Source organism: Uloborus diversus, chromosome 6 (genome assembly GCF_026930045.1).
Source record: "Uloborus diversus isolate 005 chromosome 6, Udiv.v.3.1, whole genome shotgun sequence".
Classification (NCBI taxonomy): domain Eukaryota; kingdom Metazoa; phylum Arthropoda; class Arachnida; order Araneae; family Uloboridae; genus Uloborus; species Uloborus diversus.
The window spans coordinates 14,892,710-14,911,739 of NC_072736.1; the positions used below are offsets into that span (position 1 = coordinate 14,892,710).

The 19,030-nt window shown below is 32.6% G+C and overlaps 1 protein-coding gene across 1 annotated transcript in view; it reads right to left on the reverse strand.

Annotated features, from left to right (window-relative positions):
* Window positions 1–11,281: 11,281 nt before the first annotated feature.
* Window positions 11,282–19,030, reverse strand: part of LOC129224235 (DNA mismatch repair protein Msh2-like) — a 78,438-nt gene continuing 70,689 nt past the window's right edge. Inside the window, exons 26-27 of the mRNA XM_054858660.1 lie at window positions 16,898–16,987; window positions 11,282–11,490 (exon numbers count right to left, since the gene is read on the reverse strand). Coding sequence (XP_054714635.1) covers window positions 11,338–11,490; window positions 16,898–16,987 — 243 coding nt within the window. The 3' untranslated portion in view covers window positions 11,282–11,337. The remainder of the gene's footprint in view (window positions 11,491–16,897; window positions 16,988–19,030) is intronic.

Sequence of the window (19,030 nt, forward strand, 5' to 3'; positions counted from 1 at the left end):
TCGACAAACAGTATTTGATGCGGTATGCCGCTTCAAGAGGTTTGGAAATGATAGTCGATGTCCTAAGTGCAAAAACAGCTCAAACAGAAGTTTTACGAGTTCCAAAAATTCAGGCATTCGTATGACTCCAAAGATGTCAGACACATTTGAGACGAGCCGCAAGTCCAGGCTGGAAGAGATGCCTTTTACTGATTTACCGTTCAACCAGCTTATAACCTCCAGAACAATAGGATTTGGTCTGTAGACTAGGGGTGCGACATCGATGTCGATGTTTTGGAAACATCGATGTTTTTGTTAAAACATCGATGTTTTTTTAAAACATCGATGTTTTATTTTAGATGTTTTTGGACCATCGATGTTTTGGTTTCGATGTTTTTAGGATGTTGATGTTTTTGAATTTTAATTGAAAATCATCATAAAAATTTACTCCAATTTTCTGACTAGGTAATTAAGTTTACTTATGGAGTTGCCGAAAAAAAATCATTTTTTGCACCCATTTTATAAGATCAATTTTTCTGTGTAGAGGATGGTTTTTTCAGATCACTACATGATGGTAGAAGATAAATGGAGTGTGAGGAAGAGGTCAAAGCTATTGGAAGTACCTGACACTAGTAGTCGAGTGCCAGGATTTATAATTTATTTCAAGGCTCCAGTTCTTAAACTAAAGGAAAATCCTATATGTTACTACGGTGAAAATTATAACTTTAAAAATTCAAAGCTGATAAAAGTTGCTATAAAGTATTTGATAGTGGTGGCAACTTCTGTTCCATCGGAAAGGGATGTTTCTCTGACTGGTGGGATAGTCTGAGAAAAGAGAAATGCTCTTCTGGGAGACAAAGTAAACGAACTTCTTTTTCTCCTAACTGTCAACACCAATATTCGGGATTACTTATCGATTTCCCCCAACAAGTCGTTCCTCTATTACTTATAATTTGTGCTTAATTATTACATAACAGTACAACACATATTTCTTGCTCTTAAAAATAATTGTTAGAATTAATTTTGTATTTTTAAAATAATTAGCACAACTTTTTCTCATCATTCAACTGACAGTAAGTGCTATGATACATTTTTTCTTAGATTCTTTTGTGATGTAAATTTACGTTTAGTTTCATTCAGTATGAAAATATTTCCTTATTACTTTAACTGGTTTGTATTAATCGGTGCTTGTCTCATTATCAATTTTTGTCCCACTATAATATCAAGATGTTGCGAAATTATTCTTATTAAGTTATATTCATGATTTGAGGTTCAGTATTTTCAGTATATTCGTCGGGGACGTATTCTTTTGTACTGCTTAAATTAGTGTAGTATATTCAAAAATGTATGTTATACATTGATAAAAAGATCAATGTTTGGAAACATCGATGTTTTTTGGTCGATGTATCAATATTATCGATGTTTTAATTTCTAACCTCGATGGTTTGAAACATCGATGTTTTTTGGTCGATGTATCAATACCATCGATGTTTTAATTTCTAACCTCGATGGTTTGAAACATCGATGTTTTTTGGTCGATGTATCAATACCATCGATGTTTTAATTTCTAACCTCGATGGTTTGAAACATCGATGTCGCACCTCTACTGTGTAGACACTCCAAGCCAGTGGCGTACCAAGACAGATGGGGGCCTGGGGCGTACTCGAAATGGGGGCCTACCTGGTATTAAAACTGAAGTTTCTCAAACTATGTGTACGTACCATATATTACAGTAATTATTTTGAGTGGTACATTTTTACATATTTCAGTAGTGTTGGTTTGATTTCGGACACTATTGTAAATACTACAGTAAAACACATGGTTTTAAGTAAAATTAAGTAAATACTATTTTTTAATAAAATTGTGCTTTGTCAGAAAATATCAAAAACGGAAAAAAGTCCTAAAATTATATTGTATCTTAAAAATTTATTGCATCTTAACACCAAGTACAGTGAACAGAAACGTTTAGGCATTTCAAATTTAATTAATTTTTGGATAAAAATTGGCTTTTACAGAAAAAAAACCCTTTACAATTTCTTAGAGTAAGACACACCAGGGAATTATTTACCTAATAACATCACCTAATCTCAGAGAAAAATATTTTTAAAACATGCTTACCTAAATAAGGATGAAATTCACACGTTCACAGTCTAAATAAAACTTTTCTGTTAGGTCTCACTCACAAAAAAAAAAAAAAAAAAAAAAAAACGCTCTTTATGTTCTTCAGACAAAAAAAACTTAGGTGTGACCCTATACTTGCTTGGCGCGTTTGATTGAAGTGGAGAAAACGCTCCGCGCGGCTTCGCTGGTAGAATTGAAAATATTTAATGTTCGACAGAAATTAAGACAAAAAAATTTTGCGTATGCGTGGGTTTAACTAACTAATCCGATTTCTAAAGCGAAGAGCGTAATTTCCCCCGATTTATCGGACAAAGGGCAAGGAACTATTTCTTTTGCTTGGCCGCAGCTCATTTCTCCATAGTCAAGTAAGCTTGCAATCGAGTATAGAATGGATGGGAGGAGGTATTATGCAATCAAGGTCAAAAGTCCCGAAGGATTGACCAATTAAACAGTTTTACGCTGCCGAAAGGGGCATAGCAAAAAGAAGGTAGTCGTCCGATTTGTTCTTAGAAGTTACACACACACACAGCTTCGGGCAGGAGACGAAACTTAAAACCACAGAAGTGCAGCTGGTAAAAAAAATAAATAAAAAATATCTGACTGATTCTTCCAACGCCACAAAGGATAGACAACTTCTCATTTAGGAATGGATTTTCTTGGTTATATGTTTGAATATGGTTTCAAAAATAGTGTATGAATTAAGACTAGACCATCGTAGTCTTAATACACAAAACAAAACATAAAACAGATATTTTAGTTGTATACTTTAATCATCAAAAATTATAAACGTGCATTAGTTATGCATTAGTTTTGTTTTATAAATTGTTTGAAAAAAAAATGCATAAGACTTTGCCGAAAGCACTTAACAAAATAAAAGCAAATGATTTTTATAGGTTTGGTTAATTTAAAAATTTGGGGCCTCCATTAAATTCGTGGCCCAAGCGCTCATGTGCCTTTGTACACTAGGACGGGTCACTATGAAAAAAAGTCATATTTAACAAAATTTATGATATATACTCGCATATATAGGTAACTGATTAATATTTCTAATCATGATGTATATGACAGATCTACTGGAAAAGATAAGATACAATTTCGGGGCTTATGTCAAAGCGGGGCCTGTGGGACATAATTTGCCCTCTTTTTGTTTAGGCAAAAGTCACTGAGAAAATATTCATTCTACATAAAAAGTCAACTTTTTATTTATCTAAACCATGACATAAGGCACGTCTGGCGGAAAAGAAAACGCATTAAAATTTTGGGGCCTATGTCAAAGCGGGGCCTGGGTATCACAAACCCTCCATTGATCCCGAAGAGGTATTGATTGTATCCCTGAACAAATATTTGGTCTTTAAAAAAATTATGATTTACTAGCAAAAATACCCGGCGTTGCCTGGGTCAGTAATAATTATTAGAAAAAATCGTTACTTGCTTTTGTTTTCTGTTTTAAGTAAAAGAATTTAAAACACATCTTTTTGACGTGATTAAAAATCGAGTTTCTTCCTTACCCATAAAACTAAAATAGCAATAAGTATAAAAACAAAGTAGTATTGATTTAGAAACAAAAGCACTATATTTAAGCATATACAAATTTAAAAAACATGAAATTAATCTTCTCATGTTTAAAAAGATTAATCTGTTGATACTTTTTTTTTTAACATGGAGTCTAAAACCTTCTCTGTATGGCTAATGAAGTACGAAGTGATTAAAAAAAAGTAGCTGCGCTCGTAATCCCCTTATACTTGCTTTAGTTATTTCGGGAAATTTCAATCATTGTGGCTCTTGGTGCGATTTTACCGAATTTGCGAAAGTCGTTTCGAGGTACCTTCGATGATGCTCCCCCATTCTTTCCTTACTTTGTAAAACGATATGATATTAATTTTCGTTACAAAGATATCGTCGCCAGATGCTGAGATATTTTTGGTCACCATAAAATGGCGCTAAGCAGTTTCATCCGAAATGTTACCAAAATAAGTAATAAAATTTGGTGATTGTTTGAAATTGTGCAAAAAGGAAAATTAATGGAAGTTTTTGTGCTGTTTATGGATTTGCCTAATTTAGTTGCTGGATTATTTAACACAGTAAAAAAAGTCTTTTGAAAATTCTTTGATTGGCGATATTTTGTTTACATGGTGAAAGCTGAGAAACATTATGACGTAGTCTTCGGCTTCAAAAACAGCAACGTTGAAAAAACTGCCAAATGCATCAGCTACGGAAATCTTTCTGCAAAAATTTTGGCGATCTGCTGGTTGTTTGGATAATGAGTAAGTGTTCAATTAGCATAAATAATAATAAAAACCATTAATTACTTTAAAGTTCCGTTTAAATGGAAAATCATCAGCCAAATCATGTATTATTTGCCAATCTTGTGCAAAAATCTTACTTCAAGATTTGACTTGAGAAAAGCCTTGAACAATCACGAAAAGCAAAGAAAGTCAACAATACAACAATTGTCGCTATCGACAGGGAGTTGAGATGATACACTAAATACTGTATTGAGTTGAGGAAAGCCTTCGAACATGGATCTAAAAAGCTCATAACTCGTTTTTTATTCTACTTAGAAATTTCGAACAGGTGCCATCTTCAGCAGAAAAATCAGAGCTTTCGATGGACATATAATGTAAATATGTGCAAGTATTTTTTCATCCCAATATTAGAGAATTTATACAAAAATTATGTTTTATTGCCCCCCATAACGGGACGAAAACTACCCTATGTGTTATTCTGATGCATAAGCTATATTATTGTAAAGTTTCATCAAAATCCGTTCAGTAGTTTTTGCGTGAAAGAGTAACAAACATCCATACATCCATCCATACATCCATACAGACAAACTTTCGCATATATAATATTAGTGAGATTAAGCCAACTTTTTTAAGCATTGAAACCAAGATATGAGACAATATTGGTGAAAACCAAAAATTGAAATTTGGGGGCCTATGTCAAAGCGGGGCCTTGGGCGAACCGCCCCCCCCCCCCCCCCTTCGGTACGCCACTGCTCCAAGCACCTTAGAAAATGGTAAACATCACCAAAATCCGAAGTCAGGATCTGTGATGGAATCAGCACAAACGACAAAAAAAATCTCTGGTTTTTTGTGAATGAGGGCCATGAAATGAATCAAAAAGTGTACCAGAAGGACATTTCAGAAGCTGCTGTATTTCTGTGGACCTAAGAGCACTTCAGGAGAGCAATGTAGATTGGACTCTACACCAGTTCATATGGCCAAAGAGACAAGAGTGGTGGAAGGCGCATTGTTTTTCACATGATATCATCTTTAGAGTGGACGCTCTACTAGCTAGACCTCAATCCCAATTATTACACTGTATGGCCTGTTTTAGAGTTAAAGGTCTACCCTAAACTACACATAAGTTTGGACTCTCTAAATTAATTGCTTTTATAGGGAATAGGATTCATTAAATGACTTGCAGCCCTTGAATGAAAATTTCAATAAGAAGTTGCACCTCTTTAAATAAATGTTTAACTATTTACTTTTTATATTACTTCAAAAACTTCAACATTACTTCAAAAGGCGCCCCAGTTTGAAACCAATTAATTTATTGATTGCTAAAGATCTTCTCATTTTATCATTTTTTGTGGTTTTTTTAAATTTATTTATTTTTAATAAAGTTACATGGAAATTTGCTTGCCCTAGTTTTTTTTACCGCACCCTGTACATTTATTTCGCATAGTCAGCAGAAACATAGTTCTGTGATTAAAGTTATGCTTGTTCGTTTTATGAAGAAGGAAAATAAATTCTTCACTAAGGATATTGGTTTATTTATTTATTTTTTTGCAAAAATAATTAAATGTTCTTTGATCTATATGCAAATTATATTATCAGACATTGCATATTGCATTATCAAAATTAGACAGCATTTTAACATACAAAGAGGGGGTAGGGGGAGGAAATTGCATCAGAATTTAAGTATAAGAAATTTCTAATTACTTTTGGCTGAAAATTTCAATTAAACTTCCTGAAGATTTGAAAAAAATCATTTTTTCAATTTTTCCAGAGGAGAAATAAACCAATTCGGAAAAAAAACGTTTTTTTTTACGACTGTTTTCATCACTAATTATAGTTACATAAATTCAAGAGTTTGTACAGGTTAGAAAACAAATTTGCTTTTATGAAGAATATAAAAAATTTTCTTCCCCAAAAAAGATACTATTTTTCGGGGGGTGGTTTTGTTTTATTATGAGTAACAAAAAATTCATACAAACTTTGAATTTGGCGTTTCCACACTATTCATACAGCTGAGTATTTAATACAGTTCAAGTCTTTAATTAAGGAATGAATGTTTTCTTTAGTGCTAATCTGAGATGGTTAAGCTGAAATAGCGAGATTTTTTTTTTCTGCTCGGGAAGGAAAATTTTCCGCGCGAAATAAGTTGACCCCTGAAAATTGATCCTCATTTTTAGTGCTAAATTGCTCGACTTACATGCAAATATATAAGTTAATTATTTCAATTAAAGTACATAAAATTCTTAAAACTTTCATCAACGAGATCGTTTGATAATTTTCTGACATGTTGTGAAAATTTCGGTAGCTATCCGAAATTCGCCATATTCTGAAATCTAATCCTGTTAGTACCCGATTTCGGGCATTGTGCTGTGCTTGCTTTTAATTAAGAAGTGAAAAATATATAAACAAAAGTTACGTCCCCCCCCCGGCCCCTGAAATACATCGGCATTAAGAATGCTTTTCAAGGCTTGATCATTTCTCAGAGTTAACATCGGCCGCCTATGCCGTCGATGCATTGGATTGGGACGAAGCGGTAATCGAGTTGAAGTTATAAAAACTTAAAAAAATCGCTCAGTTAATCTTTAAAATGGTAGCTAAAAATATTTTTCTCAACAGTGAGAAACCTCAATTCACACAACTTGTAGTAATTTAAGAAACTTTTTTACGACAATGCTTAATTTTCACGGGAAATTGGTGAAAATCAGTCAATACTTTTCTCTACAATACACCTTTTTAGCATAGTACTTTTAAGATTACCTAATAATTTTCATAAAGGATAAAAATCTTGGATTAAGTGAAGTGGCTAAATATAATAAAAGTGGCAAGTGCCTGCTGAGCACAGGTTACTAATAAATAAAAGTTTGAATTTTTATGTCTAAGTAACACCTATGTAACTTTATTAACAAGAACCTGAAGCTTAATTCAAAAATTGAATGAAATTTTGAAATATTATCTGCGAAAACAACTTATGAAAATGGGGGAAAATTTAACTATTTCTAAAGTTGAAATTGTAAAAACGGAGGGGCAACTCCCCCCCCCCCTTGATGGAGGAGTTGTGGTTTCAAAAATCATCATGATCATTAATCAGCCGATCAAGCGGTCTTCGGCCCCTGGCATCTAAGTAATGCAAAATAAAGAAACTTATTAATAGTCTAAGTTAGAATAAGGAAGAAAGTCGCTTTTTGTTCAGAATTAGTTTCTTAAGTAATACCCACTTTATCTCAATCCTTATTGTTAAACAAATTAAACATAGCTTAGTTGGCAACGATTCAATTAAAGGTAAGGCTTTTAATGACCTACTATATTTTTTGTAAAAATTTAGTTTCTTTACTAATAATAAAGCTGAAAGTTTGTCTGTGACTCACATAGTGCCTAGACTGGCGGATTTTCATGAAATTTGGCACAATATCAGTTTGTAGAATAGTGGTATGCACCTCAAAGCGTTTTTTTTTTCCTTCGAAAATTTGTTTTTTTTTCTTTTCCAACTTTAAGCTCATTTTTCACACAAATTTGATCATATGGGGAAGAAATATTTCTTGCACATTTTTAAGTTTTAGGTATTTTGAAAGTTTGGAATTTTCTGCATAAGATGAATCTTGTTTGAAGTTTCTACAATCATTGGGAGAGCTGTAGGTTTTTAGAAAATCAGAATTTAAGGCTTGCCTTAAGCAAGTCCAACGATTCTAAATGAGTCAGCTTATTAAAAAGAATTATATTTTGATGGTTAAAAAAAAGTTGTATGCTTTTATTTTCTCAGTTTATACGGAATTATACCCAGTAAACTATTAAAATATCATATAATAGGCGCTAGTGCAACGTTCTTTCTAAAATGTTGAATTTGGAAAAAATGTTTAATCATTGCGATATCGGTTTAATACTACTGATTCTGATTTGAAGTAACATTTTTGATTTAAGCTAATAATTCCAAGAGGAAATTTTTACTTTTTATTTCATTTAGAGACTATATGGTTTATGTTCAGTAAATTACCGGCCATTAGCCAGGGCTAAAGCAGAAATACGTGAAATACACGGCCAGCTCAGTCATTCCCAGCCGAGGACTGCAGTTTCGAGCTTATTAGCACTCATCAGCCCGGCATAGGAAAGTGACTGAGCTGGAGATGGAAAACCTCTTAAGGATAAGGAAGAAATCTGGTCTGCTAATTCTATATTAGCTACCAGTTTGTTTGGTTTATGGTTTGGTGTTTATTATTAAATGAATGTAATACATTAATTGTTATTATTACTTGTAACCGAACTGTTCTAACCAATTTTAATTCAATAAACAAAACAACTGTTTCTGAAGTTCGCAAATCTTTAAGTTACAGTACTTTTGGCCAGAATATTAGTAATTTTTTTAGTATTAGCAGTAAAATCACGGGAGTAATGGGACAAGAGCAACTTTATAAATGGGCAAGCATTTGACAACTTAACAGATATCTTGAAACTTTGAAGCTGAAAATGAAGAGAGAGTGCTGCCATGTCTTTGGTTTGTTTTACATTTTTTTCAGAAAAAATACAGCTGCTGATATAATAATAATACCTTGTGTTCATGTAGAGCAACCGGTCGACTACAGTTAACCAAAATCTTTCCAATAGAGCTACCGGTTAAATGGTTGTTGCCGAAGTTTTTCTAATAGCTTCAGCCAGTGGCGTAGCTAGACCCGACTTTCGGGGGGGGGGGGGGGGGGGGTTACTTCTTTTATCTCTCTCTCTCTCTATATATATATAATATATGTATTTTATATATATATATATATATATATATATATATATATATATATATATATGTGTGTGTGTGTGTGTATATATAATCGCTTGGAATTTTTTCCTTTTCTTCTTTTTTTTTTCTCTTCTCTCTTCTTTTTCTCTCTTTTTTTTTTTTTTTGAGACTAACTTTTCGGGGACTTAACTAAGGGGGTTTTGTCCCCAAACCCCCCCCCCTTAGCTACGCCCCTGGCTTCAGCAATCAACCGTAATTTAAGCTGGTTGATAGAATCATGTGACATTTCTGACAAACCAAAATACAGTCGGACCTCCATATATCAAACTTCCACATATCGAAATTTTCTATGTATCGAAATCCCAGCAAATTTCCATGTTCATTACATAGAAAATTTGTTTCTATATATCGAAAAAATCTCTATATATCGAAATTTTTCTCGAGACATTAGTAGATTTTTTTTCCCACTTTAGACTGTTTGTCTCATGAAAAATGAAGGCATACCTGCCAACATCTACTGGGAAAAAATCCAGTAGATGCTTAAGAAATCCAGTGGATGATTACGACAGATTTTTTTTTCATTGTTATTTAGGGAAGAAAAGGGATTTCTTATGATCCTTCTTAGTGCAACTAAATGTTCCTTACATCATATACGCAATCAAGAGAAATGATCAAAATCCAGGAATCTCCTGGAAAAACCAGTAGGGTTGGCAGGTATGTGAAGGTTATGGCAGAAAATTATGTTCACTAAAGGTTGCTATGAAATTCACAAGGAATCTGGGGTTGAGGGGTGTGTAGCTAGGTTGTTGTTTCGTTCTGGAGTTCTTAAATTACCTCAAGTTTATTTCAAATTTTAGTTTTAATCAGTAGTACTGTAAAATCAGTTTCAAGTTATCCCTTTTCTCTGTTGATTATCATTCCTAGTCTTTTTAGCTTCAGTAATAATCATTCAAGTTAGGTAAAATGACATTTTACTTTTCTCTGGATTACATTGTCAGAACGAAAATCCCCTCATGTTGCGAATCAAGTTGAATTGCCGAAGAATGAAGATGTATGAAGGCGCAAAAAGGTAATTTCTGTTAATTTTTTAATTCTTAACTTTCGTTTAATCCGATGCTCGTATAAATTAGAAATTGGGTTTCATGCAAGAAAATTAGCTTTAATTTTAATGTTTTAGGAGATTTTTGTGATAAAAACAGATTGTTTCTATGTATCGAAATTTCTATATATCGAATTTTGTTCCGGCAATTTGCTACTTCGATATATGGAGGTCCGACTGTAAATTATTTTTCACCTGTGGGTTAGTCCTCTGCCCAAGTAACCACATAATAACTAAAAAGGGTTTGATGGAGCATCGGCTAGTAAAACCAGTTATTAACCACTGACGTCATTAGCTGTCATGTGATCAACCTGATAACTTACGATGTTTAAACGAAAAGCCGAAGGGCTAAATTTCGTAAGTCAGTCAACAATGTTACATGCTTATACAAGCAGAGATAATACCACACAGTGGAAGGTGCAGAATCAAATGTTAATGTGAAGAAATGAACATTGGAAACTTGTTAAAATCTTACCAAAAATTTATTGGTCCGTAGTAACTAAAATAAATAAACTAACAAAAATAAATTCATAAGAATAAACCCTGGCCATAAGTGGAGGCGGAGTTCGCAACTCCCCAACACCTATCGGACCTAACTCACAAGAGGCTGACGAACACAAAAGAGAGAGAGAGAGAACAATTGGAATCGTTCACTATTTATACTTGCCTCATTTACATATGATTGGGCATCAAAGGATGCCAATCTAAAACTGAAACTTTACACGTGCCGAAAGAGTTGAGAAGTTAATCTAATTTGAATAAAGTTAATTTTATATTACATTACATTAGGAATGAGAACGCGGATAAATATCGTTTACCGATGTCTATCACAACCAACCAGTTAAACCGTTTGCTCTATTCGAACATAAGAATACAAGTTAATCAACTAGCTGTTGTATTGCTAAATTTTCAAATATACCAAAAATATGTAGGGACTAAATAAATAAATAAATAAACCCTATGCATAATAGAAGTACATGTTAACCAAAAGATCATTTAATTTTCTGCCACCGGCAAAGCAGTATTTAATAAATTTAACCATAATAAAGACAGTACAAGTAAATGCATTTTTTTTAAAGAAAGAAAAAGAAAAGACAACAGTTCTAAGTTAGAGAACAACACAATTTTATTTTAAATACAGATTTTTTTTCGCAAAAATGTAGTAAATAATGACTTTACACATCCAAGCCTTCATCTTTGGCCATTTCTTCTAAAACTTGTAGCAACTTCTCTAGCTTTGATTGGCACCCAATATTTTCTAAATTCGTGTCCATGTTGTCAGTAACATTGCTCGTTTCGTATAACTGTTGGAATGCTTCAGTTATCACCTGCAATTAAATTAAACAAAATATTTTTATAAAACTGTAGTAACAATAAACATATTGGAAACCATAGTTCAAGTAACAATCCGCAATTTCTCAAAATTAGTTTCAGTTGCGATTGCTGATTTTAACAACAAAATCGATAGGCTGTCATCAAATGAGCTCAACTGGTAAAGTTAATTAAAATTTCTTCGACACAAGTAACTTAAACATTCAAAGTTACCACAACAGTATAACTAACATTTATATGTCTGAACTAAAATTGCAACAATCTTTTAATTCATGATAAATATAAAAATATGGTAAAAAGTTAATACAACTTGTGAACAGGAATACTAATAACCAAGAAAAATTAACTCTTTTACCAGTACTGTACTCTTATCAGTACTGTTACTGTAAATCAGAGCAGAAAAATTGGAAAAGACTTATAGTGAACTAGCTGCGTTGCTCGGCTTTGCCAGGTCTACTTTGAAAATAAAAATTGTGTCAAGTGACGTATATTCAACAATCAGGCTTAGATAAAAGAAAAAAAAACCTTTACGCAAAATTTACCCTCCAAACAATGACAACAGATATTGAAATACTTTTAAGAAATTAAAATAAAATGAGAAAGATGGATTTAAAAATCATAACCATGGAAACCGAAAATAAAAATAAGTTTAAGAACTGAAAATGAGAAAGATGCAAATAATGGATTCAAAAAGCGTTACCGTGGAAACGCAAAATAAAATGGTTAAAAACTTGAATAGAGAACAGATTTTTGAACTTCATTTTATTCGCTTGTAACTTTTTTCTAATGGAGATAGAGGGTTAAACTTTCGAAAATAGGTCAATTTAGATCTGGAGTAAAAAAAGCAGCTCTTTCCAATGGTGTCAAAAAGAAAACTGTGGGATAATTCCTTTACTTTTTATTGATAGATTTAATGAAGAAAGTAGTGCCTAAATTTCAGCTAAGCATAAACAAATTTGAGCAAAAAACGTAAATAACTCCCGCCGTAACTAAATTAGATCATTGAAACAAATTGCGTAGAACACGGAAAATTCTTCTCTTTCCAACAATATATAATATTAATATATGCAAGTAATTTTTCACCCCCATATTCGGGATTTATGTGAAAATTGGGCCTAAATTGGAATAAACAAAAAGAACCATTCATCGAATTGTTTTCGAACTGTTCTGCAAACCTTTTCAGCACTTAGAGGAACAAACTAAAAATTTCAGCAAAATCGGCTGGGTGGTTCTCGAGTTTTGCGAGTTCAAACACACAGATGCTTTTTGGATACCTTATTTTATACTAGGTAAAGATAACAGCAGCAGCTGAAAAATAGCATGTTTTGTAGAGCAATTTTGTAGCAAACTCAATACCTTTTATATCAGTGTTCCTCAAACTTTTCTGTCCATGGACTAGTAAACATGTGAGAAACAAATTTTACAAACCAATGTTTTTCTTTTTTACAAAAAAAAAATCTTTAATTTCTCTTAAAGATCGGCTACTTAAGTCAATTATACGATTACAGAAAATTATGAAAAGTAATCCCAAAATTAACGTTAAAAATATGATACCAAAATTCTTGATTTATTCATAGAATAAGGAGAGGTATTCTTTTTTTAAATGTAGACTGGTGAGTATCAGGGCACCACTTAAGTTTTCCCTCTATCCGTGCCGGTTCTACGGATTGAAGGTTGCGAGTCTGTTTTAGACGATGCTTAATGGCTTTCCCAACAGCATTTTAGGCCAGAAATACGTCGTGTATTATGTCTGTTTAGAGTCAGATGACCCCACTGCCATTTGACTGCTACATCACTAATAAGCAGGGTTGGCAAAAACCCGGGTTTTTTTAAAAAAAGCCCATGGACCCAGGGTTTTTTGGGTTTTTTTTAAATAAAATCCAAAAAAAAACCCAACTAAAGCTGGGTTTTTTAAAAGAAATGTGGGTTTTTTTCTTTTTGTCTTTTTTTAGGGAAAGTGTGAGGTACTTGTAGCATATTGTAGCGTAAGTATATGAACAAAGCGCAAAAATTGTCTTGGGGTAAAAAAACTGGAAAACTAGTTAAAATTCCGCATTTTCTGAAGAAAAGTATAAAAGCTTGACAAAACCCAAGAATGGTGAAGTTTCAGATTTTTTAGTTTTCATGATTACCAACAGTTAATGCAAAGTTACTTCTCGAGTGAGAAAATCTATTGTTCGTTTTTAATTGCTACTACTTTTTTTTTGCATTTTACTTTCCTGTATTTTATTTTGTTATGCAAAACTACTGTAGAACCTCAAGTAGTTTTTACTCCCTTTTTACTGAATTCCAGCTTAATCAAGATATTTCTTTCAATTTTATGTTGCCAGTTTTTCTATTTCTGTGTGCAGAGTAAGAAATATTAAACTTTTTCGTAAGATAATGAAAATACTGTACATCCTGTTCTGTTTTCTGCCCGACCATTTGAAAAACCTGTTAATTTCTAAAAAATATACCTTGTGTTTATTCGAGATTTGCGAAGTGTTTGTTTGCAGGAAATAATTCACATGAAAGCCTTTTAGCTAGAGTAGTATCCTCTGTACAATCTGCAAATATTGGGAAAATCAGACGTGACAGGACTTAGTCAAAATAATTTGAGTCCATTTATTTATCAGTTAAAGAAAAAAGTTAAATATATTTATTTAAAATCTTTGAAACATTTTTTTTAATGCTGTTAAGAGTTGAGAAATACTATTTCAAAAAATTCATTTTTTATGTCCAATGTCTGTGGTGAAGAAGAAATGAAAAAGAAGTTTAAATTGTGAAAGTATTTAAATTAATTCTTTTAAAAACTTCCCAAAAAATTTAAAAAACCCAAAAGTGGGCTAAATAATGGGTTTTTTTAAATGGGTTTTTTCAAAAAAACCCATTGGGTCCGACCCAATTGGGTCCAATCCGGCCAACCCTGCTAATAAGACTTGAGAAGTGTCGAACCTAATCCTTGTGGTAAAAACTTGGTTTTCAGAGGAAGAAGAACAACACCTACGTAAGCTTTTTGCCTTACTAAACTACATTTATGCAGGAATGAAGCAAGCAAATTCCTGTATGTGCAGAAGTGTTAGGAGTAGGAAATGAGGCAAAGATCGATTGAACAGCACTGTGGCTAAATCAAGGAATACTCAGAACAATATGGTAGCACAAAATTACGTCCTTGATGAAAAGCCACACTGAAATTTGTATGATATCCAGAACAAAACTTCCAATTTCTCTCAGAAATACTGTCAGCACTGCTTAATCAAGTAACGGCTAAATAAGAATAGAATTATTGCAATGTTAAAGGTCCTCGTTTCATTGAATAATTTCCCCCCGATAATCAAATATTATTGATCAGCTTTTGCAAATATTTTTGCTGAGAAAAATTTTGAATAAATTAAGTAAGAACAATCATTGACGTAAAAATATAAATAATATTCTTTATTGACAACGAACGAGAAAAACAATTTTCTCATTCCATCAAAACATTTCCACTATTCTATCAAATTTCTTTTGCCATAGTCATTACAAAAAAACCAAAAAACAATAGATAGCGCAGTTGATTAAAAAAAATTAAATAACACAAAGAAATGTACACATTTCAGACAATTGTAATTGATAACTATTACATATAAAACGAAGCAGATGAGATGGGGATAAAAGGAGTTAGAAAAGCTTTACCAAAAGACATTGAGCAGACAATTCACTATTATGGAATTTTTAAAGCAATAATATACTGAAAATGGTACCAAAACAAAGATTTTATAACAAGTCGTACGTTACTTTTTATAACTTTCTAATAAGTTATATATACTAATTATATTTATATTATAATTAGTATATTTATAACAGGGGCGCAACCAGGGGGGGCACAGGGACCGTGCCCCCCCCCCCCCCCCCAACATGCTAATTTGAACAATTTTCAAAAATAATCTTGTTTTATTCAAACGAAGATAAATGCGCTTTGAGAAAACGAAGTGGTTCCAAAGTAAGCAGGGACGACGAGAGGTCATTTAAAACTTTCCCCTCTCTCCTTTTGGGCATTTATTTTTTCTATAGTTAGGAACTCATTTGAAACGTCAGTGATTACAAGATCGTATCTTCTTCCGTGTGACAGTTGATGGATAAGCAGTAAATCTGAGGAGAAAAACTTTGGAAAACAAATTTACCACCACTTTCGTTTTTCTCGGAAACACTCCTGATTGACGACGGGTGAAAATGTTACTATGCTGCAAGGGGGACTAAAAAATGCCTGCTTGGCTGCCCGCACACATGTTCATTGTAACTAATAATAATTTTTAGTTACCAGGGGATTTACGTTTAAGGAATTTTACTAAATAATATTAATAATACGAGGCGTATTTTTAAAGTAAGTTCCGTTTTAATATAAAAAAAGAATGAGTACAGATAGAGCAAAGAAATATATTGCACAAAAATCTACCATCCTTACGCTATTTTTTGACATTGCTCCCGTGATTTTCCAAACATTTGTCATAGCGTGGTACAGGTTTTTGTATACCTATTCATAGAAAATCGCCGCCTGTGTAGTCAGCCATGGGATAACATGTTCTCTGAGCTCATTATTGCTGTTGTGCCACAGACCACCTTGGAAAGACTTTAGATGCCGAAACAAATGAAAGATGCTGCGAGCGAGGTGAGGGCACACCAGAGGATATTCAAAAACGCCCCAGCCAAAGCCCTGAAAGAGTCCTCATGGTTGACTAAACGGGCGGTAACTTTGTACGAATAGGTATACAAAAACCTGTACCACGCTATGACAAATGCTTGGAAAATCACGGGAGCAATGTCGAAAAATAGCGTAAGGGTGGTAGATTTTTGTGCACTAAATTACTTAGCTCTATCTGTACTTGTTCCTTTTTTATATAAAAACGGAACTTACTTTAAAAATACGCCTCGTAATAATAAATATATATTGATATAAAGAGAGAGAGAACACTGATCGAGTGTTGTGAAAAAAAATTGTGCTCCTCCCCCCCCCAAAAAAAATATTTTCTGGTTGTGCCCCTGATTTATAATACACTAATTATAATATAAATATTACACTAATAACTCATTTATATACTAATATATATACCAATTATTAAACTATTTTGCTGTTTACACAGCTTACTTCAAAAACTTTTATGAATAACATAAATTTTTTCCTTTCTATAGTAATTGATTTATTATTATTACGTTTTAAGACAAATTTTATCAATTTAGAAAGGTACAGAACCGTTCCCTGCTTAATCGAATAATATTTCTTGGAACCAACCGTATTAGATTAAACGGGGTCGACAGTATTTATAGAACTAATGAAATCAATTAGCAAATAAAAACTTTTGCTTTTAAACACACATTCAACATTTGAAAATAAAAAATAAATTCATTTATTACTAATTCAATTAAAAGAAAAACTTCCATGCTTACCTCTCCACCAGGAACTGTTGAAAATGTGCTCATAATTTCATCTACTGACATGACAGCGCTATCTAATTCTTTCAGTTTCTTTTCTGCTTTCTGTAACAAACAAACAAGAAACACTTTGAGTATTTCCCATTCAATACAGGAAAAATGGATTTTAAAAATCAAGGATGGATCCAGAAAGTATTCAAGAAGGGGGCAATTGAATTTATAGATACTTACCCTTTTACAAATTTCCAAACTTTCTCCTAACATCATGGAAAATTGCCTCAAACTGTTTTTTTTTTTCTTTTACTTTTGGAACATCTGTTTCTAAAAACTGCAGAGGGGGGAATCCCATCCTTCACTTTAATTTCATTGGTGTCCTATAATTACTTTTTTTTGGACTTCAATTTAAAAACTTTCCACCTGAACCCCATCTAATGTCATCTCTAAGATGTCTAAAATTTGAGCTTTTTTTTTATTTCAAAAATCATTCTGTACTAAGTTCCAATCCCTATCACTTAAGCACTCTTGCATAATATAGACGAACGCACAAACGGCATTCACAGAAATTCTTTTCAAACTGCTAACGTTAATAAAAATAAGGGAATTTTTTTAAAAAATCCCAATTTATTTCTCTTAAAACCTTTCTTCAAAAGCTTTTTAAAGCACATGGGTGAAAAAAATAATGGTTTTGGCAGTTTTCTTCAGTTGGTGAAACATAAACACACACTATATGTTATTGTAGAAAAAAAAAATAATAATAAATGATTTAAAGCCCTTTTTTTTTTGTCTCTTTCATATTTGAATATAAATTTAATTCTTTATTCAAGGGTGAGCTAGGCAAAATAATTATTTGCAGAAATTTTTCCAGTTAGGATTTGAGTTCGCAGAAAGCTTTTCATTTTATCCAAGTCTACATTAAAGTATTAATAGATGTGCTCCGATTGCATTTTTAAGACTACAATTCGGTAAAAATCGAGGAAGAGCACTCTTTTGTAACATTATTGAAGATTGTCTAAAACTACGTTGTTCAAACTTCAGTACCGAAAATATGCAGAAGCAGAATTCCTGCATCTTGGCTTAAGGAGGGGGCGATGGTCCCCATCGCCCCTCCCTTTTATCCGTCCTTGTTAAAAATAGAAATAGTTGAAACAAAGATTTGGAGAACATAACTTAAAATATGATCAAAAACAACTAAAATATTAATGTTTAACTTAAAGCTTATAACTTTGAAGTATAATTTTAACAGGAATTTAAAGCTTGACAACAGTTCATATTAAATCATGTTGATGGTGAAAGTGTCAATCTCGAATGTCAAAACTGGCAAATTTATAAGAGAGCATTCATTGCCTTTTTTGTTTTCATTTTTAGTTATCAGTGCCATTATGTCACAACACCTTTAATGTTATTGAACTATCATCATATATGTTATTCATAGGGCCTAGAAGTTGGTGACCTAAATAAGATTTTAGGGACAAAGGGATCATATAAAAAGTAAGATTTCATTTCAGCCCTACATTTTTTTTCACTTTAAATTTTTAATATGTAAAGTTTGAATTGTATTTTGACTATTTTCAACTTGGAAGTATGCATCTAGAACCAATGGTTCTGGAAATAGAGGTCATGCAAAACTAGACACCCTATTCCAGGGCCAATTTTGCATAGCAGCTCACGAGAGCTGAGCTCCTATGAATGAGTGATTTTCTCAATTTTATTCAATTTTTAGTATTTTAAATGAAATCCACGCTATTTACTTGTAAAAATAAGTTGTAGGGACTATACTGCTATGCTAAGCACAAAAGTCGTACCTGCACTTTTCATCAAAATTGAGTTATGGTTACCGGGTGATTCTTTGTCACATATTTCACGTGAATACAATGTCTTATGGTCATTTGTCAGTGTTAAATATATTTTTTTTAATCTAAAAAGGTTGCATTTGCATTAAATACATGGAGGCACAAAATTTCTCCTTTTGAACACGGCTGCAGCCAAGACTTTTGCGTTTAGCATGGCACACTGCCATATTCTAAGAAAAAGAAATGCCAGTATTAAATGAATGTTTTAAACTTAACGTAAATGACAAAAATAATAAAGCAAAAATGTTTAAAAGTACAACCTAAAAGTTCAAAAATATTTGTAGCTTTACATATTTTC